This window comes from Tamandua tetradactyla, chromosome 13 (assembly GCF_023851605.1).
Source record: "Tamandua tetradactyla isolate mTamTet1 chromosome 13, mTamTet1.pri, whole genome shotgun sequence".
Classification (NCBI taxonomy): domain Eukaryota; kingdom Metazoa; phylum Chordata; class Mammalia; order Pilosa; family Myrmecophagidae; genus Tamandua; species Tamandua tetradactyla.
The window spans coordinates 3,282,641-3,305,010 of NC_135339.1; the positions used below are offsets into that span (position 1 = coordinate 3,282,641).

The 22,370-nt window shown below is 56.4% G+C and overlaps 2 protein-coding genes and 1 long non-coding RNA gene across 3 annotated transcripts in view; 2 read left to right on the forward strand and 1 right to left on the reverse strand.

The window, feature by feature from the left end:
* Window positions 1–22,370, reverse strand: part of RASSF4 (Ras association domain family member 4) — a 37,235-nt gene that overhangs the window by 4,786 nt on the left and 10,079 nt on the right. The window contains exons 2-6 of the mRNA XM_077124554.1: window positions 21,610–21,702; window positions 19,285–19,360; window positions 6,969–7,111; window positions 5,606–5,700; window positions 3,169–3,323 (exon numbers count right to left, since the gene is read on the reverse strand). Of these exons, the coding sequence (XP_076980669.1) occupies window positions 3,169–3,323; window positions 5,606–5,700; window positions 6,969–7,111; window positions 19,285–19,360; window positions 21,610–21,671 (531 nt within the window). The 5' untranslated portion in view covers window positions 21,672–21,702. The remainder of the gene's footprint in view (window positions 1–3,168; window positions 3,324–5,605; window positions 5,701–6,968; window positions 7,112–19,284; window positions 19,361–21,609; window positions 21,703–22,370) is intronic.
* On the forward strand, window positions 99–1,044 carry LOC143653510 (uncharacterized). The gene is made up of 3 exons (XR_013161337.1): window positions 99–257; window positions 369–565; window positions 831–1,044. It is a non-coding gene; the product is annotated as an uncharacterized LOC143653510 (long non-coding RNA).
* DEPP1 (DEPP autophagy regulator 1) lies at window positions 11,062–14,502 on the forward strand. Its single transcript, XM_077124555.1, has 2 exons — window positions 11,062–11,228; window positions 11,866–14,502. The coding sequence occupies exon 2, from the start codon at window positions 11,892–11,894 to the stop codon at window positions 12,498–12,500; it is 609 nt and encodes a 202-aa protein (XP_076980670.1). The 5' UTR covers window positions 11,062–11,228; window positions 11,866–11,891; the 3' UTR covers window positions 12,501–14,502.

The following is a 22,370-nucleotide window of genomic DNA, read 5'->3' on the forward strand; positions in this document are numbered from 1 at the left end:
CAGAGCAGACCCTGGGGGAGCCTGCGGGGGGCCAGGCACGCTGTCCACCGGGTCCTACTGGGCGGGCCTGAGGGCCGGGTGGAGCCCGCACCCTGGGCTCTGGGGACACACCTGTGCCGGATGCCCCCTGGGGCCCCCAGTTCTTGAGGCCCCCAGGGAAGCTGTACTACTGGCGGATCCCAAATCCCAGAAGGAAGATGCCTGCATTTGTGTGAGGGCCAGCCTGCTGGATTCGAGGAGGCAGCGTCAAGGCGGAGGTAATTCACGAGGGGCGGGGGGAGCAGGCTCTCCCTCACTCTGCCATCCACTGAGCCATCCTGTGGCTGCTAGTTCTTAGGCTGGGTGTCCCCTCCTCTCTGTTCTCCCAGCCCTGTCCAAGCGAGCGGAGGCCCTCCGTTCACATTGCCGCAGCCTTCCAGTCTGAATGCTGCTGCAGGGACAGCCTTTGGAGACCTCGCAGCTTCAGGTGTGGTCAGGACCAGCAGCAGCACAGCACACAGAGCTCGGGTCCCCTCTTCCCCCCGGCCCTCCTGAATCAGAATCTTTCTTCTGAGAATACCACCAGGTATTGCTACTTATACAAGCAATTTGAGAAGTGCTGCTTTAAAGCACAGCTCTAGTTTAGAACGTTCCAGACGTTTAAAAATTGTATAAAATCATGCACCCTAGTGAAAGATGTATTCTTAATCTTAATCCGCATTCTCGGGGGTGTGAACTCATGTGTAAATAGGATCTCGTGAAGGTGTCATTTCTAGTTAAGGCTGGCCCAGATGAATGAGAGTGGGCCTTAATCAGGGTGATGGAGGTCTTTATAAGCAGAAGAAATTCAGTTACAGCGAATCAGAGAAAGCCAGAGAGAGGAGACAGAAGTCAGAAGCCAGTGGAGACCACAACAGTGGACACAGAGAGAGATGCCAGCCAAGGACTGCAGACAACAAGCACCAGAACACTTCTGACTTCAGGGAGAAAGCACCGCCCTAATGTCTTGATTTTGAACTTCTGGTGTCTAAAAATGAAAACAACCAATAAACTCCGGTTGTTTAAGCCGAACCACTGTGTGTCATCTGTCATGGCGGCCCTGGCAGACTAAGACGGATGGCTTCCTGGGGCCCGCACAATGTTACCCACGGGTCTTCTCATGGTTGTGCACACAGGGAACCCAGATCCGTCACGAGGACCGTGTGTCCAGCCACAGGGGGCATTTTGACATTATTTGGGCACACATTACGTTGCAGCAGGTATCTTGTCTTTGCCGGTGAGATGCCACATATGAAATCAACTTGGCAATTGCCTGGCACATAGTATGTCCTCGATAAACACCAGCTATGTATCTACGTATCCAACCTGCTATGCATTTTACATCGCAAGCTTTGATTTCATCCCCACCACAGAACTTCAAGTAGTAGTCATCATTCCCCTTTTCTAAGAAAGCAAACTGAAGCTTGGGGAGATTATGTAGTTTGTCAGGGGGGCCCAGAAAGGAGCAGAGCCCTGACGTTCTCCATGCCCCCATAACATCTGCCATAACTGAAATAATGCCATGTGCTAGACACACTTACAGATGAATGAGCCCGTGAAGATGGGAAAGTACCAAGGAGAAGCTCCTCTGGTTGGGCCCTTGAACAAAAGTTTCCTATTTTTAGGAATGCAGAATCAGAACAAGGCTGAGCTCTTGCAAATGCTCTTTCTAAATTTATTAGTAACTCATCAAAATGGCACATCATTTGTTGAAATCCTAACGACAGGTGCGTACTTAACACTTTCCAAGCTAAACCCCATTGGAATAAGATTTAAAGAATGACCAAGTTCCTGGTGCCTGCCCATGTAAAAAAAAAAAAGAATGACCAAGTCACATTGCAGGTTCTTGGGCTGACATGAACTATTTTAAATTTGTGCTTAAACCCTGGATACCCCTTCTCTCTTCCAAAAAACTCTCCTTTCTGATAGTCCTGGATTGTCCTGGGTTTTAGCAAACTTTGCTAGGTACAAACCTAGTGGAGAGTGGAGGGAGGGGGGGCCCTCTCCACTTGCCCAGCTGAATTCTCCTTTGCCCAAAGTCCAGAGCCCCCCAAAAGTGGCCTGAATGGGCCCTGTCGGGCCTCACTTTTACCACCCGCACGGTCAGGTCTGACCCTGAGACCCTCTCTTTCCCAATCCCTCTCCCCTCTCCATGAGTCATTGCCTTAGAGAAGGAAAACTGCTTAAACTGGGAACCTTTGCTTTCATTTCCCAGCGCTACCGGATATGGCCTGTTACAGGACAGTCTATTCAGGGGCTCGTCCACCACCCATTCAATTTATAGTAACAGTCGACTTCTCTTTTTACAGTTCAGTGTGTGGCCAGAATGAGGTCATCTGGGGAAGGAGATCTTTTCCTGAGGTCAGGACAATACATACTCTGACAAAAGGCCAAGGGCTGGGAACAAGGACCCTTCCAGGTTCCCTGGGGGCAAATCCACGCATCCCTGGGTGCCCTGCAAGTGAGTGAGATGCCTTTACCAAGACAGGATGACAGCTGGACATGTGAAGCTCCTGGGGGACAAACGGTCCCACTCTGGTGGGAAACCGCATGGGAAACTGCCTAATTTAGGATGAAGCTGGCCTCACGGTCTGCCTTGGTCACCCACACTTGACTTGCCACATGACTTGTGAATCCACATGACTTGTGAAAATGGACTGACAGTTGTGAATATAATATAGGCTTTGGAATGTCATGCACTGGAATCCCATTTTGCTGTGGCTTTAGGCAGAATGTGGTGCCTCCTGAGCCTGTTTCCTCATCAGGACACAGTGTGAAAATACCCGCTCTGGCTGCAGAAGTAACACCCAGCAAGCTTGATCCCGTGACACAAAGTCACATGGTCACTCTCTTGGCCTCAGTCTTGGGGCACCTGGGGTGATTTTATAGGTTAAATTGTTTTCTCCCCCAAACACATGCTGCAATCCTTATTCCTAACGTCTCTGAATACGGCCTTACTTGGATGCGGCATTACAGATGGAAGTGAGCAAATGAAAGCGAGGCCACACTGGGGTTGTGATGAGGCTGAAACACTGTGGATGGTCGCGGGTCCCCGGTCTGCCCGCCCTGGGGGTGGTCCCCACGGCCTCAGCTTTGGCTGTGGTCGCCACGGCCTCTAAGGCCGGGAGGCCAGCCCCGCCGGGAAGTCACCTTGTGGTTGTAGAAGTGCCCGTTGATGGAGAAGCGGTGTCGTCGCAGCCGCTGGGCCTCGCCAGGCGCGTGGGCCCGGGGCCTCCTCTGGACCACACAGCTCACGCTCTTCGTCCGTGTCAGCTGCGGGGCCTCCTCCTCCTCCAGCTGGGGCTCTGCAGCCAGCCAGACAAGAGGGTCAGGGGCTGGGGGGACGCCAGGGTCAGGTGCTCGGGGGGACGCCAGGGTCAGGTGCTGGGGGGATGACAGGGTCAGGCGCTGGGGGGACGACAGGGTCAGGTGCTGGGGGTGACGAGAGGGTCGGGCGCTGGGGGGACGAGAGGGTCAGGCGCTGGGGGGACGACAGGGTCAGGCGCTGGGGGGGCGACAGGGTCGGGCGCTGGGGGGACACCAGGGTCAGGTGCTGGGGGGACGACAGGGTCAGGTGCTGGGGGTGATGAGAGGGTCGGGCGCTGGGGGGACGAGAGGGTCAGGCGCTGGGGGGACGACAGGGTCAGGCGCTGGGGGGGCGACAGGGTCAGGTGCTGGGGGTGATGAGAGGGTCGGGCGCTGGGGGGGCGACAGGGTCGGGCGCTGGGGGGGACGACAGGGTCAGGTGCTGGGGGGACGACAGGGTCAGGCGCTGGGGGGGCGACAGGGTCGGGCGCTGGGGGGGCGACAGGGTCGGGCGCTGGGGGGGATGACAGGGTCAGGTGCTGGGGGGACACCAGGGTCGGGCGCTGGGGGGGCGACAGGGTCAGGTGCTGGGGGGGACGACAGGGTCGGGTGCTGGGGGGGCGACAGGGTCGGGCGCTGGGGGGGATGACAGGGTCAGGCGCTGGGGGGATGACAGGGTCAGGCGCTGGGGGGACACCAGGGTCGGGCGCTGGGGGGGCGACAGGGTCGGGCGCTGGGGGGGATGACAGGGTCAGGCGCTGGGGGGACGACAGGGTCAGGCGCTGGGGGGACGACAGGGTCAGGTGCTGGGGGTGATGAGAGGGTCAGGTGCTGGGGGGACGAGAGGGTCAGGTGCTGGGGGGTGACGACAGCGTCGGGAGCTGGGGGGGACGAGAGGGTCGGGCGCTGGGGGGACGACAGGGTCAGGCGCTGGGGGGACGACAGGGTCAGGCGCTGGGGGGACGACAGGGTCAGGCGCTGGGGGGAAGACAGGGTCAGGCGCTGGGGGGACGAGAGGGTCGGGCGCTGGGGGAGACGACAGGGTCGGGCGCTGGGGGGGCGACAGGGTCAGGCACTGGGGGTGACGAGAGGGTCGGGCGCTGGGGGGGACGAGAGGGTCGGGCGCTGGGGGGGCGACAGGGTCGGGCGCTGGGGGGGACGACAGGGTCAGGCACTGGGGGGATGACAGGGTCAGGTGCTGGGGTCTTGGGGCTCCCTGCTCTGCTGCCTGTGGGGCTGGGGTGCAGGAATCTCAGAAGCACACCATGCCAGCCAGAGGATACCAGCAACACACCTGGGCAGAAGGGGAAGTCCCAATGTGCGGACAGGAAAGGAAATTCCAGCTAACTTGACCTTGAGTCACAAGGTCACATGCTGACTCTCTCGGACTCTCTTGTGGGGCCCCTATGGCAGCCTTATGGCTTCAAATGTGTCCCCCCCAAAAGGTACATAGAGTCCTAACCCTCGCTACCTCAAAATGTGACCTGATTTGGAAATCAGGGCACACCTCCCTGTTGCACGCCCCCCCACTGCAGATGGATTCAGATGAGTTCAAAGGAGGTCACACTGGAGTAGGTTGGGGCCTTGATCCAGTACAAGGGTGTCCGTGTAAGAAGGGGAGAGCGGATGCAGGGGAGAGGGGATGCAGGGTGACGACAAAGACTGCCGACCGCCCACCAGGAGACAAGGGGTGGCGAGGAGGGTTTTCCCTGATGAATTCTGGCCTTGTGGCCTCCAGTGCTGCAGGACAAGACATTTCTGCTGTTTTGAGCCATCCAGTGGGTGGACTCTTCCTTCCCAACCCTGGGAAACCAAGACAGGCACCCAGGCCAGCCCTGCCCACCCTGATGTGGAGGGAGGGCCCAGAGAGCAGGTGAGCACTGAGGGATCCCAGAGCGTGAGGAAGGCATCCTGCAAGCCCGAGGAGGGTGGGGAAGCCCCACGCTCGGTGCTGGTGATCCTCGTTTCTGAAGCGCAGCACAAGGTGGGGACCCAGGTCATGAATGAGCTGCGTCGCTGCTGCAAGCCTCAAGTTTTTCTTCTGAGTCTCGAGAGTCTCCGGCCGAGTAGGCAGTGAATAATGTGAGCCACTGATGTGCCACCCTCTGCTGCCCCATGGGGCTGATGTGCCGCCCTCTGCTGCCCCATGGGGCTGATGTGCCACCCTCTGCTGCCCCATGGGGCTGATGTGCCACCCTCTGCTGCCCCATGGGGCTCATCTTCGGAGATCACCATCAGGTGAGATGCCCCCACCTCCCAGGGGGAGGCGGCCCCCACTTACCAGAGCCGTCTCTGGAACTTTCCTCGCCCCCCTGCACAGGCCCAGCGCTCAGCTGTTTGGTGGCATCAGCACCATTGTGAGGAGGGAGCTCCTTTCTGAAAAGAGACCATCACGGGGCTCTGTTTGCCTGCTGGCCAAGACAAGTGTCCCAGATAAAAGGCAAGAGGTCACTGCCTCTGTGCGCAGGCAGAGGCAGCGAGCTCATACTCAAGAGAGCCAACTTAGAACATCCAGGGAAAGCAAAGATCCCTGTGTCGGGTGGAAGGTGGGCAGGTTTGACTCTGTGGGCTTGTGTGGGCAGGACTTGTTCCATCTCAGGGACTCACAAATGCACAGACACACACCTGGTGTCCCTGGCACCAGGCCACCAGTAGGGCCTGTAGGGTGCTGAAAGGGCTCTCCAGGCTTCTGCCAACCTGGGGGAGAGGATATCCTGGCAGGGGAAGCCTTGGCGGGGCTGGGTAGAGCCTCTTGCAGGATGTCCCCAAAGCAGGGCAGCCAGTGTGGCTGGAGGAAGACGAGGCACCCCTCATCCAGCTGCAGCTCCACAGTGCAATGGAGTGGGGAGAAGACAGGCAGGGTCCACACTGAGTGTCTTGGAGGGTCCTTTGGACGTGAGCCTAGAGCTGCGCCTCCATCTCAGTGGACGGGGCTGCTTCTGCCTGGGGGCCGAGGGGATATAGCTGCATTTGCTGTAATTCGATGCTCTTAAATCTGCAGCTCAACATTTGCTACACAGAACCAGGGACATGTTGGGCACACACCAGTGTCACATGCCATGTCCTTTCGGGGTATATATCCATTTTACCTGAATCTTTGAAGGGGGACATTTTTTGAATTGCTGCGTCCTCAAAGGATTTGCTAGATGCAGAAGCAAACGAGAATTCAGCTGCTAACTGCTCCTTTCTGGGGTGGGCGTGGGATAAAAAAATCCACAAAATGGTACCACAAGTGGGAAATTATTTCTCTCAGTTGAAACCATCTTCTGACACTGAAATAAAACTATAGGACAGGGGGATGCAAAGTTTGTTCAAATCAAAATGGGAGATGCCAAGACATTCTGGGCTGGTAGATGACTGAAGTCCTCTCTGCTTGCAGACAAGGTGGCTCCGTGCAGGTGTATGGGAAACACACCTGGGGGTGACGGGAATCTCGGAATGCTCTGGGGCAGGGAGCCAGGACCGGGCTGTGCTCTGGGAAGACCTCTCTGGGGTGAGGAGTGACGGCTCGGTCCCCGGGGGTGAGGACCAGGCTGCCTCGCAGTCCCATGCGGGAGTGTGGATCGCTCTTAGGCTGAGGACACGCCCCACACCCCAACATGCAAGCTCAGGTGCAGGCCTGTCCAGCCTTCCCCCGCACTCACCGGCTGCACCCGGGCTGCTCGGCCGTCCACGCAGGGGTGGGGGGCTGCCATCGCTCCTGGTCATCCTGCATCTGCAGCCGGATGGGCCGCCGCAGCCCCCAGCAGATGTTGAGGAGCCCCTCGATGAACAGGACCCCTTCCTCCTGCAAGGAGCCACACGCACCATCAGCCTCTTCTCCAGAGCCGTGGCCCCTCGGGATTACCCTCTCTCTGGTTCCTCCAGACCCTCCGTGCCCCGAGCACCACGCCCAGGCTCCCAGGTTTCTGCCCACCCTGAGGAAAGGGCTGGCGCGGGGACCTTGAGCCCATACGTGCTGCACGGCCCGAGGAGAGGAAGCCCGAGGCGTGCCCTTCCACAGCTGGCTGGCTGAGTCAGGGCTCCCGCGGGGCAGCTGCTGGCCGGAGGCACGTCTGCCTGGAAGTACCTTGCCGTGCCAGGCCGCGGCAGGGGTGGGGGGAGGATGGATGCTCCCATGAGCAACACGGACCACTGTGTGGGTTTCACCCTCCCCCAGAGTCCCAAGCAGCTTCTTTCCTGGGGGCCCATCTTGCATCCTGCACCCTGAGTGTGCACACTCAGAACTACAGCAACCCTCCTCCCGGGTCCTCAGCCCAGCCCTGGTTTCCCCAGGGCGGTACCAAACCCTGAGTTCCTAATGACCCCAGCCCCTGCAACCATATCTGTGCCCTGATTCGGGCTCATTTCTACCAGAGACCACATCCAGAGTCCTACTGTCTGGCTCCATCACCCCTGGCCCGGCTGCTGCTCTTGCACCCCAAAGCCCCCATCCCACCCCACTCCCAGAGTTCCCCTATCCCCAGAGCCTCAGCCCTCTAGCTATGCATCCCTAACCCTCCTTGACACTGTTTTTTTGCAATGTGCTTTAGACATCACTCTTCCACAGATTCTGTTTTATTCTCCTTATTGAAAGTCCCATAAGGAGAGGGACCCTGAGGAACATTCCTTTCCGTCCCTGGTAGCACTTAGAGGGGTGTCCTAAACAGCGTCGACTTGGTGCTTAATCAGTAATAGCTTAAAACGCCCCAAATTCCCAGGGAAAGTGGTTCTAATCTGCTCAAGGTTATCAAAAATACACAAAGCTTTCTGATATGACCTCATTCCATTCACTAAAAGAAATAATAAAGCAAACACAAATCAGGGCTAATTCTGATAACCACTGATGTTTATACAGGCAGCAAATAAGTAACTAACCCTTTAGGCATTTAACACCCCCCCACCCCATAAAGGAAAAGGCCAGTTTTGATCTATTAGAGCTAAAAGTCCCATAGGGAGAACGAGTGAACCCAAAGCAGGCTGAGTTCTTCACAGCGGCATGTCCCTGGAGAACATGCCCTGCTCCCAGTTCCCCAGAACACCTCGGCATGTCAAAACAGCTGGCTCATTGGAGACCACCCCCCACCAGCACATCGTGGACCCTGGGAGAAGGAAAATGAAGCAGACACGGGCACAGCCATGGGGGATCCACAGTCCAGGCGCACAGGAACCCCGGGGTAGGGGAGGTTTGAGGGGCTCAGATGCAAGCACAGAGCACCCAATCCCTGGAAGACATGTCCTACCGTCTAAGGCAGGGCAGAGCCAGGGGTGCTTCCAAGGGCAATCAGGGTGGCTTCCTGGAGGAGGGTTTTTGGAGCTGGTTCTGAAAGACGGTTAAAGGTGGACAGAGTGATGGATCAGGCAGGAGCTGCCTGAGTGAGTGCAAAGGCAGCACGGTGTGACAGTGGACCCGTCTGAAAGCTGGGGGAGCTTAGAAAGTCCAGGTTGGAGCCCCTCCTTAGAAGACCATAACTGCTGCCCAAGAAACGGCGTTTTCTTATAGAGACAAGAGACCCTGGGGTCCCTGGGATTGTTTGGGCAGGGGGGAGGTGTTAACCTGGCAGCCATGTGGGAAATAAGAGGAGTAGCCAGGCAGGAGATCGGACTGCCCCAGGGGGAGAAGCAGGGCCAGTGGGGATGGATGTGCCAAGCGGCAGGCCTTCAAAGGCCCCGTGGTGGGAGCTCTCTGGGGACCCTCGCCATGTAGGAACGTGGCACCTGGCAGAGTGAGGGACCTCAGGCTGCAGTAGGAATGGCCAGCCCGAAGGGACCCAGACCTGACGTCCCTGCACAGGCAGGAGGTGGGTCACAAGGGGCTCTCCCCCTCCCCAGCCTGCCCTCTCTAAAGGGGGGCGCTTAGGCTGAAAGGGCCGATGGCCTCTCAAGCCCTGTGCAGCCCCTCCCCTACACACGGGACTGAGCTCAGCGGAGGCAGCAACTCTCCTGGGGTAGGGCAGGTGGACAACTCAGGCTCCTGGACTCCAGCAGTCTGCTCAACTCCACAAGGGACCTCCAGATTATATTAATTCCAGGAATTCTCAATTCTCTGCCCAAATCACCACCTCCCATCCTCAGTTCAGCCTGTTAGTAGCTTGTTCATGGTTAACACATTCATTATTATTATATATTGTATGGTCTCACGGATATAAAAAAATCTAATAAGCAAACTCATGGAGTCAGAATCTAGAACACAGGTTATGGGGAGGTGGGGGTGTGGGCAGAAATAAAATAAATTCAAAGGAAGAACAGTAAACAGACCAGGCTGTACAAAGGCATTTGCCTATAAAGAGCCTCTGAGGTCGGGATTGCTACATCTCGCTGACGTCCGAACTGTCACCCCACATGTCCCTCCTGGGCTGTTACCTCGCCCCAGCTGGAACACCCCACCCCAAATTCAAGAGCTTGGGACCAGGCTGGCCCTCCTGCTTGGCGTGGGAGCCCTGGGGTCTGTCTGGTCAAGCCAGCTGCCACCTGAGCGGCTTCACCTTTCCCTTGTTTGTGGACACAAGTCTTCTGGGGGGCCCACACTGGGTGAAGGATTGGGGTGTCTGAGAAGCACCCGGAGTCCCTCTTGACAAAGAACTTTCCCCAGTGCTGCCCATCTGTCCTCTGCTGCCCCCTGCTCTGGGACGGCCACTCCTGACGCTTTCCTGATGCCCACCCCTAACCCACAGGCACAGCAGCCAGGCAACCCTTGGAAACAGAAGCCAGCCGGTATCCCCCACTTCAAATCCTTCAACAGCCTCCACCTTTCGGGGGGCTGGGGGGTGGTGGGGGGAACCTGGAGTCTGTGATTGTTCCTTAGGACACCCCCATTTCCCCCACCCCCCCAGGGCCCCCTGCTGCCTCTCCAGCATGTCCCCAACACTCCTGACCCAGGGACACTCCTGACCCAGGGGCAAGGCTCCCCTCCTGGAATGCGCACCACCCCTCCATTTTCATTTAAATTACTGCGCCCTTTCATTTGGGTCTCTGCCGGAGTGCTCCCCCTTAGGGAAGGCACTTCTGACGCTACACCTCCAGTGGCAGCTCTGGCACCCTTGGCCCCATCACTGTGCCTTGCTTTTCTGTGCAGCTGTCCTGGTACCTGCAATCACGACACAAACCCCTTTGGCTCTTTGATTGTCTCCCTTGCTAGAAAGTTAACTCCAGGGGGCACTGACGTTGTCTGTCTACAGCTGCAGTCCTCTAACTAGATACTCACGGGCATAGGGCGGCACTAATTAGATGCCTGTTGAACAGCCAAAGAAATACACGCTCACTTTAAGCATCATATCCGGTAAGTAGCAAGACCAGGACGAGAACCCTTGGTCTGAGTCCTGAGGCCAAGGCAGGCCTGGGGAATCCCAGCCACCATGTCTGGGGGCCGGCATCATACGGACGAACCCCTCAGGGTCGCCAAGAGTCTGCCCACACCTCCCAGGCACAGCCTAGGTGGACCCCGAAGCCAGAGTTTTGGGGGTCATGGAGTAACTATAGAATGGGAAACACTTCTAGATGGGGGTGGCAGAGCCCTGGGGCTTGGGGCACCTACGAGAGACCCCTGCCTCTGCCTGTGGCCCGAGGAGGCCCGGGGCAGGGGGGTAATGCCCACCTCTTCCCAGCCCCATCTGCAGCGTGAACAATCCCCGGCAGCTCAGGCACAAACACCCGCTCCCAGGTGGCAGCTGGGCCAGGCCCCGCCCGCCAGACTGTTTTCCTTGGACGGCCTTCCTGAGCGCCGCTATTTTTGGCCCATGTGACAGTCATTGAGGGCCGGTGGAAAACCATAAAAGCCTCCAGCAGGCCGGGAGAGGCTCCAACACTGGACGCAGACTTCGACCCCTCTGCCCTTCCCTCAACACCCCCAGAGCCTTCTGGAACTCTCCTGCTGGCCCACTACACAAGCCCAGCACCCCTGCTGCCCCCGGACCTCTCAGCTTTAGGTAAGAGATTGCAAGGGACCTCTGGTTTGAGAGTAAACCAAAAGGCTTTGCTTTATCTTAGAGGGGGATTCTCAGCCCAGACTTGAGCAGCTGCACTGCAGAGCCGAGGCCAGTGGGGGGTCCTCAGCGGCAACGACAACAGAGCTTTACAGTTTACAAAGGGGTATCCCGGGGGTGTCCTTTCATTGTTATTGACAACAGCCCCAAGAGGCAGGGAATTCTAACCGTGTTTTGTGGATGAGGCTTAGAACTGAGCGTCCTGCCAAAGGTCACAGGTCAGTGAGTGGGAGACCCTGGTTTTAAACCCAGGCTTCCTCTGCCTCTACGTCCTTTAGGGTCTCTTATTTGAACAAACTCTTAAGCAATGGTGATAATAATGTCTCAAGCACGTGAGCTCCTAGTGTTGGCAGGAAGAGTGGACCCTGGAGTTCAGCTCTGGTCTGGGGGCTTGGACTCTGGGCACCAGTCTGTGAACGTCAAAGGGCCCCCCCAGCCCTGTGTGTCCTCCTGACCCATCGCAGTGGACATGGGTTCAGGGATTGTACAGGTGGCCTCAGAGGAGGGGCCTGACATGGCCTGGGGATGGGGCACCAGGGGCCGCACAGCCCCTCACCACCCAACTTCTTTGGACCAACAGGTTGCTGTTTCCCGTCGCAAGCTGGGATGAGGTCCCGCCTCCTAATCTCCATGGCTCACCTGCCCACGATTCGAGAGATTTCAGAGGAGAGGCTGCCTGGGGGCCCCATGCCGGAGCCCCCGTCCTCCCCCAGCTTGGATGACTACGTGAGGTCCATTTGTCAGCTGGCACAGCCCACCTTGGCGCTGGACACGGCCCAGGGTGGTGTCTGCCCAGGCAGACCTCGCCGACCAGCCCGGGCCTCCGGGAAGAGCCGCCTGTCTGTGTCCCTGCAGGATATCACTGCCTGCTTCAGTGGCCAGCAGCCCCCACTGCCTGGGCCTGGCTCTGCGGATCCCCTGGACTGGCTTTTTGGGGAGTCCCAGGAAAAGCAGCCCAGTACAAAGGGCCCACTGTGGAGAACTGGCCCCTGTGCTGACTCCCAGGGTCTGCACAGACAGATGGACACTGGCAAGGCCAGGGGGGGCCCCAGGGTGAGGCTCTGGGAGGCCAAGGCACCTGGACACACTCTGGCAAGACCGCTGCAGGGCGGGTCCCCAAACTCTGTGCGGTTCTCAGCCTTCCCCCACAGAACGCGCACCCACAGCCTCCTTAGGACTCTGAACCCACACCTCCCGGCTATCCAGGAGCTCTGACGGCCCCCCAGTAAAGACCTCCATGATGAGCTCGCCTGGGTTCCATTGTCTTGCCTGCCCTCCTTCCCAGTGGTGGGCACTACCCCTGGCAGGTCTCGGGGTGGGGCAAGCTCTTTTGCTGCAAATGAATCATCAGGTTGGCTTGCTCATGGGATGTGACACTTTGGAGCCACCTGCATTGCCACTTACTGCCGCTGGGGACCCTGTGCAGTTGCTCGGTTCCTCTGTTTCCTTATGGGTGAACTGGGACAATTAGCAGTGCCTACCTCCTAGGCTGCTCTACAAAGAAATGCAACAGAACACATATAATATACAGGAACACTTACAGGACATGGGACACATGCAGGACACGGGCACAGACAGAACATGGGACACATATCAACAGCCTGCACGTGACAGCAGCCATTGTCACTTCATGGGCAGGAAACGAGGTGGGAGTGAAGGTGGTTTCAGAGTGGGACCCTGACCCCCGTTAGTCCCTGGGCTCCAGCCTGGAGCCAGAGGTCGCTGAGGCCCGTGGGGAAGGATGGGTCTGCGCTTATCTGTGGGGTTCTGGGGTGACCTACCGCCTGGCCACCCCGGAGCCTCCAGTTCACAAGGTCTGCTGTCCCAGTGAGCTGGGGATGGGCCTGGCGGAAGGCATTGGGTGTTTCAGTACAGAGTCAAGGCAGAATCTGCACCAGCTGAGCCTGCAAGGTGCCAAGGCCTGGATCTGGGGGCCCTTCCCCACCCCCTCTCCCCACCTCCAGGCCAGGGTCTTGGCTGTGGGGGAAAAGTGGGGCACAGTCAGCTCAGGGCAGTGTCCTGCCAGGAACCTGGGCTCATGCCACATTGTCCTAAGGCCCAGGAAGAATCAGGCAAGTGCGGGAGTGAGGCTGCGAATGGGGTGAGGGGCCTCCCCTCCCCCAGAGAACACACAGGCGGCAGGCCTGAGAATCCCCACCCTGTCCCCTAGGGCTGGGCCAGCTGGAGCAGGTTGCTGCAGGTCAGGGGTCAGGAGAGAGGGAGGGAGCAGAGCGGAAAGGGGAGGACGGGGAGGGGGCTTCGGTGCCACACTCATGCAGTCTGTGTGTTTCCTCTACTCCCTTGCTCTGTGAACTATCAGTCTCTCCTACTTTTTTAGCTATTTTTAATTGTTTCGGATTTTTAAAATTTCGGCCTGTCCTCTTTCATGTGTGTTTTGCAGGGAGGCAGAGTGGAAATCACATATTAAGAAAAAGTGCCCAACAAGTAATGGACTCAGTTCTCTTATCTGTAAAATGGGCACACTAACACTTAGCCTTTACACTTTGCAGGGATTGTGGAAAGGGGTCAGCTAAACTCCGAGATGTAATTCTAAGCACTATACACAAATGCATGGAGTCTGTCACAGCCTGCTGGTCTCGTTGGCCAGCTCAGGCCTGCCGGTCCCCGACCTTCTACGGCAAATGCACAGGGAGCCTGTAACCAGGGCATCCTGACCTGCTGCGTGGGTGCCTGCCTGGTGACCAGACATTGCTGGACAGACTGGGCTTGATCACACTGGACCTGAAGCAGCATGAAAGCTGGGCGTCAGAGGCAGGCGGTCTGGCAACCAGGATGATGGTAGCTGATCCCCCCAGGCTCAGGAGCCACTCCCACCATAACTGGGGAGGTCAGAGAGGACTGAGGGGACCCCTGGACTCTGGGCACCTTAGCTAATACCTCCTCTGATATGAAAAATATTAGTGGCACGTTTGGAAGATCACACACACACACACACACACACACACACACAGGGCTGGGGAAAGGGGTTTTGGCAACATCCCAGTTCCAGCAGGACAGAACAGCCCCACAGACCTCCCTTCCTTTCATTCTAGGTTCCCCAAAGGAAGACCCATCCACTGGTCAGCCTGCTCCACTCACCACTTGAGGATGGCAGGAGGACAGAACAGGAACTGGGGGAGCAGGTGGGGCAGCATCCTTGGGCTCTCAGAGTACAGGAGACCAGAGCTCTGTCCTCATCCGCTGCCTTCAGACCTTCCAAGAGGGGTGGGCCAACCCGGCCGGGGGGGTGGGGGTGAGGGTGGGGGGACCTGAGAGCCAGAGGCTGCGGATGCATCCACGGCCACGGCCGCCAGGGGGAGCGCCTGAGCACACCGAGGGCCAAGCCGAGCGCGGCCCCACGGGTCGGTATTTCCCTTCTGCGCAGTACCCAGCCTGCTCCTTTCAAACGGCAGAAACTGCTCCCAGGTGTCTGCACATTTCATATGAATGCAAGCAGAAGTATCCCAAAGGCGAGGTTGGTAATGCAGGCGGCTAGTGGCCCAGCCTGCCCGAGGGTGGAATCCGCGGCCCCCTTCCCGCCCTAACCCTTGGGAGGCTGGGAGAGGGTTTGCAGGGAAACACTGCCCGCGGACCCAGTCTCTGTGGGGTCTAGTGGCCCAGATAGGACAGAGGAGAAGGTCCCCGCACTGCAGCTGTGCCCGGCAGGCCCAGCGAGGAAGCAAGGAGAGAAGTTGCGCTGGCTGGGATCTGGGAGGGCACGGCACGCCCCTCCGCCTGGGGACGGTGGGTGACCAGTGGCTGCCTAAGTCCCGGGGAACTGCTGGAGATCCCGCCCCACGGAGACTGCGGAAGACCTCTGCCGCGGGGGGCTCAGCAAGCTGCTGAAACTCTGAGACCGTCTCTCTGGAAGGTGGCCAGAGTTGTCCCTAACGTCGCAAAGATCTCAAGAGACATCAGGGGAATAAACTAGAGGCAGAAGTGCCGGTTGCGTTGTGGGCGCTTAGATGCTGCTCCCCCTGCCCGGCCTGAGGCTGCCGAGTTCCCGGGGACCCAGGAGAAGCTGGGTCTGCATCCGAAGCCCTGCGGAGGTGCGGGCATGGGGGGAGGGGGGCCAGGGGCCTCCGTGGTTTCCTGAGAGCTGAGGCGGAGCCCCCAGGAGGATCTTGCCCGCCGTGGTCAGAAGCCCTAGCCTGGACACCTGGCAGCCTCATCGTCATGGAGCTGTCCCCCCACAAGGCTGGCATCCCCTCCTACAGCTACAGAAGGCCCCGAGAGCTTCCTTCTGGCCCCAGAGAGATGGAGTGAGGCCCTCACATCCTGTTTAGGTTTAGAGTCATGAAAATCCCCAGTGTGTGAGGTGCTGAGTTCCTACACAGGGGCAGTCAGGGATGTTTCCTCCCCACTGTGGAATCTCCCCCACTCCTCCCCGGGGACTGTCCTGTCCCAGACTGCACAGGGCGTAGCTCAGGGCCTCCCAGCCCTACCCCCTGCACAGCTGTTTCTGCAGAGGCAATTACTGTGGGGACTTCCAAGCTCAGTGACCAGCTCTTCTCAAACGTAACTATCCGTCAGGTTCCCCTGAAAGGTGGTGACAGAGTTTTGGATTTCGTTAGGGTCTGCCATGAGGGCCTGAGGATGTGCTTTTCCAACAAGCTCCCCGGTGAAGTTGCCACTGCTTCACCAACATGTGGGCACCCCCCCACTGAGAACCACTGCTGTCTTACATGGATCCCCGACCAACAGCCCAGAGACCCCACCCCACGCCTGCATCCCCAAGACCTGAAGTGGGCACCAACTTGAGATAAAATCACTCTGCGGCACAGATCGAAACCCCTCTGGCCCTGCACCCTCCCCCGGCCCACTCTGCCCAGCAGCCTGGAGCTCAGCAGTCATCCCAAGGCCCCCCCCCCGCCCCCCCTCCCTGCTGCTTAGTCATTCAGTGGTGCTGAGTCTGGCACAGCGGCGACACAGGATCAGTAGGGCACAAGGACCCTGCTAGGGGATGGGGGTGGGGTTCTTACTGTGCAATTCAGAAAAGAGACTGCAAAACCCAAGACAGCATGGCTGGAGGTGGCTGGGCAGGGCGCAGTGGGCCTTAGCCCAGCCCAGGGTAAGACAGGTATCAGGGAAGGCCCATGCTGGTGAGGGAGTGGCATGCAGAGGAAGAACGAGGCTGCCAGACAGCAAGGAGCAGGTGGGGATCCATGCTGGCTGGAGCCAGAGCCTGTGTGGGGTAGAGACAGGGGAAGGAGGAGCAGAGGTTCATCCCCCTCAAGGCTGGTGACAAGTTGGGGTCGGCCCTACACTGCCTGGGCCAGGGACCAGAAACGCCCCCTCCTGTCTGGGCCCACGGTGACCACTGGCCGGGCCGAGGCCATCCAGTGGACGGGTTCCAGCCCACCCTCCATCCTGCCATGGAAGGACAGCCATCCCAGCTGCCCCAGACATTGGGGTCAGCCATCCTGAGGAGGCAGGATCTGTGGCTGTCAAAATAACTGAACAAGGGGGAGATAATGAGACTGACCCAACTTTGGGGGTGTGTCTGGGGCCCTGCACTGTTCACTCCTGTACCTGGAAACAGGAGGAAGGCCTGGGAGGCCACCGACCCTCATCACACACAGGCAGACTGGACGCCAGGCCAGGAGGCCACCCAATGGCAATGGGCTGAAATCACCAACATAAAACCTTTTCCAAGATAAAAAAACTTGCCATCAGGTTTCAAAAATCAACTGAGTTAGCCTAAGAGGGGCAAAGCACCCTGATGAAGGTTCCTGCTCATGTTGCCCAGAGGTTCTGGGTAACAGCAAGATCGTGGCTCAGTTTCACCTGTACGGCAAGAAGCTCCAGAGTCTGGGCACTGCCAGACCTTCCCTTAGCATCTTCTTGGATGCTGGTGGGCTCTGCGTGGGCTGCGGACATGTCTTCTGCAGCCCACAAGATGTTCTAGGAATTGGGACTTTCACAGGAAAATCAGTAAGGATCTGGCCTTCCTGAGCCCACAGTCATGCATGGCAGTGAGGGGTTCGGTCCGACAGGCAGCTGCCCCCTTTGGTGGGTCCCATCACTCTGCCGTCTCCACCACTCTCTGCTATGAAGCCCCTATGCCCACTGCCTCTCTCACTGACCCACCTTCCTGGCCCCTGCCATCACCTAAACCTCTAAACCCCAGGGGGGTCCAGTATCCTCATTTTACAGTGAGGACACTGAGGATGGAAGAAGTAGGTGAAAACTGTCCTGGGACGTCAGTTGGCAGGTAATGGAAGAATCGATGTGAACTTCATTCCACCCCTGGAGAGAGGACTCTTCCCAAGGCTGGGACCTGTCTGTAGGAGGTAAGGGATTGGCCTGGGAAAGAGGGTCCAACTGTCAGAACTGACGGCTTCTACAGCAGAGGGGGGTAGCCTGAAAGCATGGGGTGCCCAGCAAGGAGACATCATGGAGAGACTGTAGGACTCTCCAACTGCTTTGGAGGGATTCTTAGGTTGGATGAGAAGCTTCCATCAGGGATGGTCAAACTTTTCCTTTTTAAGCAGTGAGTTAATTTTTTATATCAAAACATTGCCCCCCCCCCCCCCACTGTCATTCCACTCTGGTTAAGGTGGGGATAGAGAGACGCCTGCTGGCCTTCGCTGTCTTGCCTGCTCCTAAGCCAGCCCCCAAAGCCTTCTTGGAACTCCACAGTGGACATGGAGCATTGTTAGAGGGACACTAGCCTAGAAGGGCCTTGAGCAAAATCCCTTCCCACACATGGGGTTTTAAGAGATGATGGGACACCACAATAAGTTGAAAGACTCTAGACTTCCAGAGAGAGAGGTCTTTGCATACTAGCTCTGCCACTTCTTCGTGTTCGGCCTGGGGAAAGGCATCTAACTTCTTGGAGCTCCCCTACAAGAAGTCGTCGGTGTTTGTGGAAGCCACTGGGGCTGTCAACCAATTCTCTCCAATTCCACTCTCCTTCCAGGTAGTCAGGGCAATGAACTTCCCACCCTCAGTGAAGCTGGGCATGGACAAATGCTTGCACGTCCAGAATGTGCCACATCTGCATGAAGAGCTGCTAGCCACGTTCCCTTCTCAGGCTAGGCCCTCAATCAGGAGGATGAGCTGGTTTGGCCCCCTCTGCCGGCTGACACCAGATGTGCAGCATGAGCGAGAAATAAACTGCTGTTTTGAGCATGTGAGTTGTCTGCTACAGCAAGAAACCAAATCCCTCCTGGCTTTTGCAGGAGAAACGCAGAGAAATAGGTGCACGAAGGAGGTGAAGAAAGTGTCAAATGCAGCATTAGGCATGTGCCTGGGGATCCCAGTTTGCTGTGCTGGGTCATCTGGTCTACCTCCAGGGGCGGCCTATGGAGTGAAGTCCACCCTGGGCTAGATCCTCATGAAAGAAGTACGTGGCTCAGGATGGTAGGCAGTGAAAGCAAGGGAACTGTGGTCACTGTGACGCCAGGTGGTCAAAGGGTCATGACAGATTATGTGGCAGCAACTGTGGAGGACGTTTAACCCTTTACAGACTCACCATCCTCACGGACACACCATGAAATTTCTTTGGGAACCCCTTGCCATTTCAGGGCTTTCCTGTTATCCCTTCTCATTTGTAAGCACAGACCCTTCTTTCACTGCTCAGTCCTGCTGCTGCCTGGGGCAGGTCCAGCCCTTTGCAGAGTTCCTTCCCTGTGCTACGGAGCGGGTGGAGGAAGGACTGAGCTACAGTCCCCAGGATTTCTTCAAATTCTGACCTCCTGGCAGTCCACCTAGACAAACTCTTGGGATGGGGGGAGAAGATCCATGAGGTACTGTCAAACTGTTCGAAACTCCCTCTAGATGCTCTGACCTTAGAACTGCTTACCAGGACTTCAAAGGGGGGATATACTGGCAGCCAGTATCCCAGCTCCTGGCTCAGAATGACTAAGATGACCATATACGTCATTATCCAAACCAGAACACCTGAGAGCAAAGGGGATAGTATTAATAATTACCTGGAAACAACAAACCAGGCTAAATGACGACCCTAAAATTAAGGAACAGAAAGACACCTTACCTCTCTGTGTCTCAGCTGGAAGCTTTTCCCCTCATGGTAGCAGTTGTAGGTTTTTAGCAGGCTTAAGAGCTCTGACCTAAAAAGGTAAAGACAGATACTCTTGGGGTGTGGCCGGGGTCTCAGACACCCGTTTTGCACCATTGGCTTCAGTTTCCCACTCGTCAGACTATGCCAGCAGAATGCCTGCCCTTCAGTTGTAAGAGAGGGTTTCATGGGGCTGAGGAGGAACTGAAACGCACAGGGTGGACCACATTATCGTGTGGCTGGGGGTTTCCCACACATTCCCTATTGCAGGCCACAGTCCAGTGCCATTCTCCTTGTACTTTATCTGAGTCACTCCCTCAGAATCAGTCTCCTGGGTTTGGATTGTTGGGTCAAAGGGTGAAAATGCTGTAGAGACTTTTGCTTTCATTCTCATATTACTTTCTACAAAGGCCCTGTGTGGCTGCTGTGAGGCGCCCTGGGGGTGTCCACCACCTCTTCCCCCTCCTGACCTTCCAGAGGGTTCTGTCAGCGGATCCAATGATGCGGTGAGAGTAAAATCTGGATGGCCCTAGGTAAACCCATCACCCAAACGAGAGCTCCCAGGATAAGAGGGGAAGCCATAGCTTACACCACGGTTTGCAGGAGAGAGCCCAGGACATTTCTGCAGGCAGGCTGGAGCCTGTACAGCAGAGCAGTCCCACAGAAATGTAACATGGGTCACAGAGGCAATTTAAAATTTTCAAGTAACCACATTTAGAAAGGAAAAAGAAACGGGTGAAATTGATTTTAATAATGCATTTCCTTCAACTCAATATAGCCAAAATAATAAGCAATATAAAAGATTATTAGTGAGATATTGTGCATTCTTTTATCTGTGAACCCACTCTAAGGGTTCACAATCGGTGTGTCTGTTATGCTGTCCTCACATCATGGCCACATGTCAAGTGCTCGGTAGCCACACGTGCCTCAGGGCTCCCCTGTCGGACAGTACTGCTCTAGAACCTTCTCCAGTAGTGCCTGAACCACACATGGGGCAAACCTGAAAGCATCTGGTGAGCCCAACCCATCCTAGTGCTCTGGCACATGATGGCTGGACACAGTGCACTGTGGGGATAATAATAGCCAGGAGGGGACATGACTTATGATTTAATGGTATTAAAAAGGCAGGGTTCCAAATTGTATGTTCACTATGCTACTAAATATGTAAACGTGGCACGTACAATTACTAGGAAACATTTAATATAAAATGAATCACGTTATGATGACAATTTTGACTTCGTAAAAAATCGTTAATATTGCTACATTGTTTTATATGAAAATCTAAATAAGGACAGTGATTCTAGGGGCTGCATGTGAAACAGTACAATGGAATGAAACGACGTCTGCTTCCTCGATGTCCTTGGTAGCAGGGAGCCTAGCCTGCAGGTCACCAGCAAAAACCAGTTCTTTCCAAGGACGCCGATTTATCCTCAGGTTGGCAGATAGGAGCTGCCCAAGTCTAGAACCTATTTTGACTCAGTACTCAAAAAGGCAAGTAAAATGGAAAAGATACTTCTTTAGCTCAAAAACAAAGAATATTCCAAATATACGTTATGAGGCAGAGCATAAACAAACAAACATAAGCGACGTTAAAACAATTAAGTCAATAAAATATGGGCGGGCCGCGGTGGCTCAGCGGGCAGGAGTGCTTGCCTGCCGTGCCGGAGGACCCCGGTTCGATTCCCGGCCCCAGCCCATGTAAGAAACAAACAAACAAACAAAATATAATAAAACAAGAAAATGTTTAAAGATGTCTCCCTTTCTTCCTCCCTTCCTTCCTTCCATCCTTCCTTCCTTCTCTCTGTCTTTCCTTCCCTTCCTCCCTCTCTCTTTAAAAAAAAAAAAAAAACAAAAAAAAAAAAAAACAATTAAGTCAATAAAATATACTTTTTTTTTCAACTAAAACCTCAAAAACAATTTTGAACTACTTTTCTCTGTACTGTTTCACACAACAAAAGCGTTGGTACTGTTCTAGGTTTTTTTAAAAATTAAACTCTGTCTCAGTGGAGTCCCTGCTGACATTTCTGCATTTTTAGGAGGCTTAATTCGGAGCTGAAAGGCCCAGGCCAGGCTCCCAGCAGAGCTGGGAGTGGCCAAGGAGCTGGGGGACAAACACTCACCCCTAAAAGCATTTTGATTTCCTAAAAGATAGGCTGACAATAAGCCCCCTCGATGAGGCCCGGGCACACCACTGCACCTCTGAGAGGGTGCGGGAACCCTTCCCCCAGCGGCTGCCCACCGTGGGGGGCTGGGACCGGAGAAGCCAGATGCGAAGCCTCACCCCCTGCACACAAGGCTCACTTTAAGATGGACTTGGTATCGCTGATGGGCACGTGCGAGCTGGGAGGGAAATCTTCCTTCATCTTTTCCTCTGGTCTGCACCCTGGAAGTTACCTGCTGGGAAGAAGGCGAGGGGACAATTAGGTAGGCTGGAGGCAGGGCCGGCCCTGTGCATGGCACCCTGACGAGGTAGCCTCAGGCTCACGCCCGCCTGGGCACAGGGCAGCCTGGATGGCCCAGTGGGGGTCACGTGACCGCCACGCAGCCACCAAGCTCCCCTCCCTGAGGCCAGGTCAGTGCTGTGAGGGGGATGGTCCCTACCCAGTGAAATGACCCTCCATAACCCCAGGAGGACAATCTGGACGGTCCTGGACTACCTTCTAAGCAGTTCAGACCCCCGGGCTCTCTTCCCTACTGTGGGGACGACCTGAGAAATGGTTTCTGTCTCCCTAGTGCTCTGCCAACCCTCCAAAGCCACCTTAGCCTCTCTCTGCTTCTGCTTTCCCACAGAGCGGTACGAGCAGCGTGTTGGAGTCGGAACACCTGGGCCACTTCCTAGTGATGGGCTCATCTGTCCCGAGTCTTCAGTACATGCCAAAGGCCGTGGGACACTTTCTATGAATTACCTTGTTTAGTCCTTACAACATTATGAGGCATGCATCACAATTGCCACACACTGTGGATGAGGAAACAGGGACAGAGGGTAAATTCTTTCTCCAGATTACACAGCTAGTGTGTGACTAAGCCACTGGTCGGTCCGGCCCCAGATTCTGATCTCTCAG

Coding starts and splice junctions, on each gene's coding strand:
- DEPP1 (XM_077124555.1), top strand. CDS start 11,892: ATGAGGTCCCGCCTCCTAATCTCCATGGCTCACCTGCCCACGATTCGA.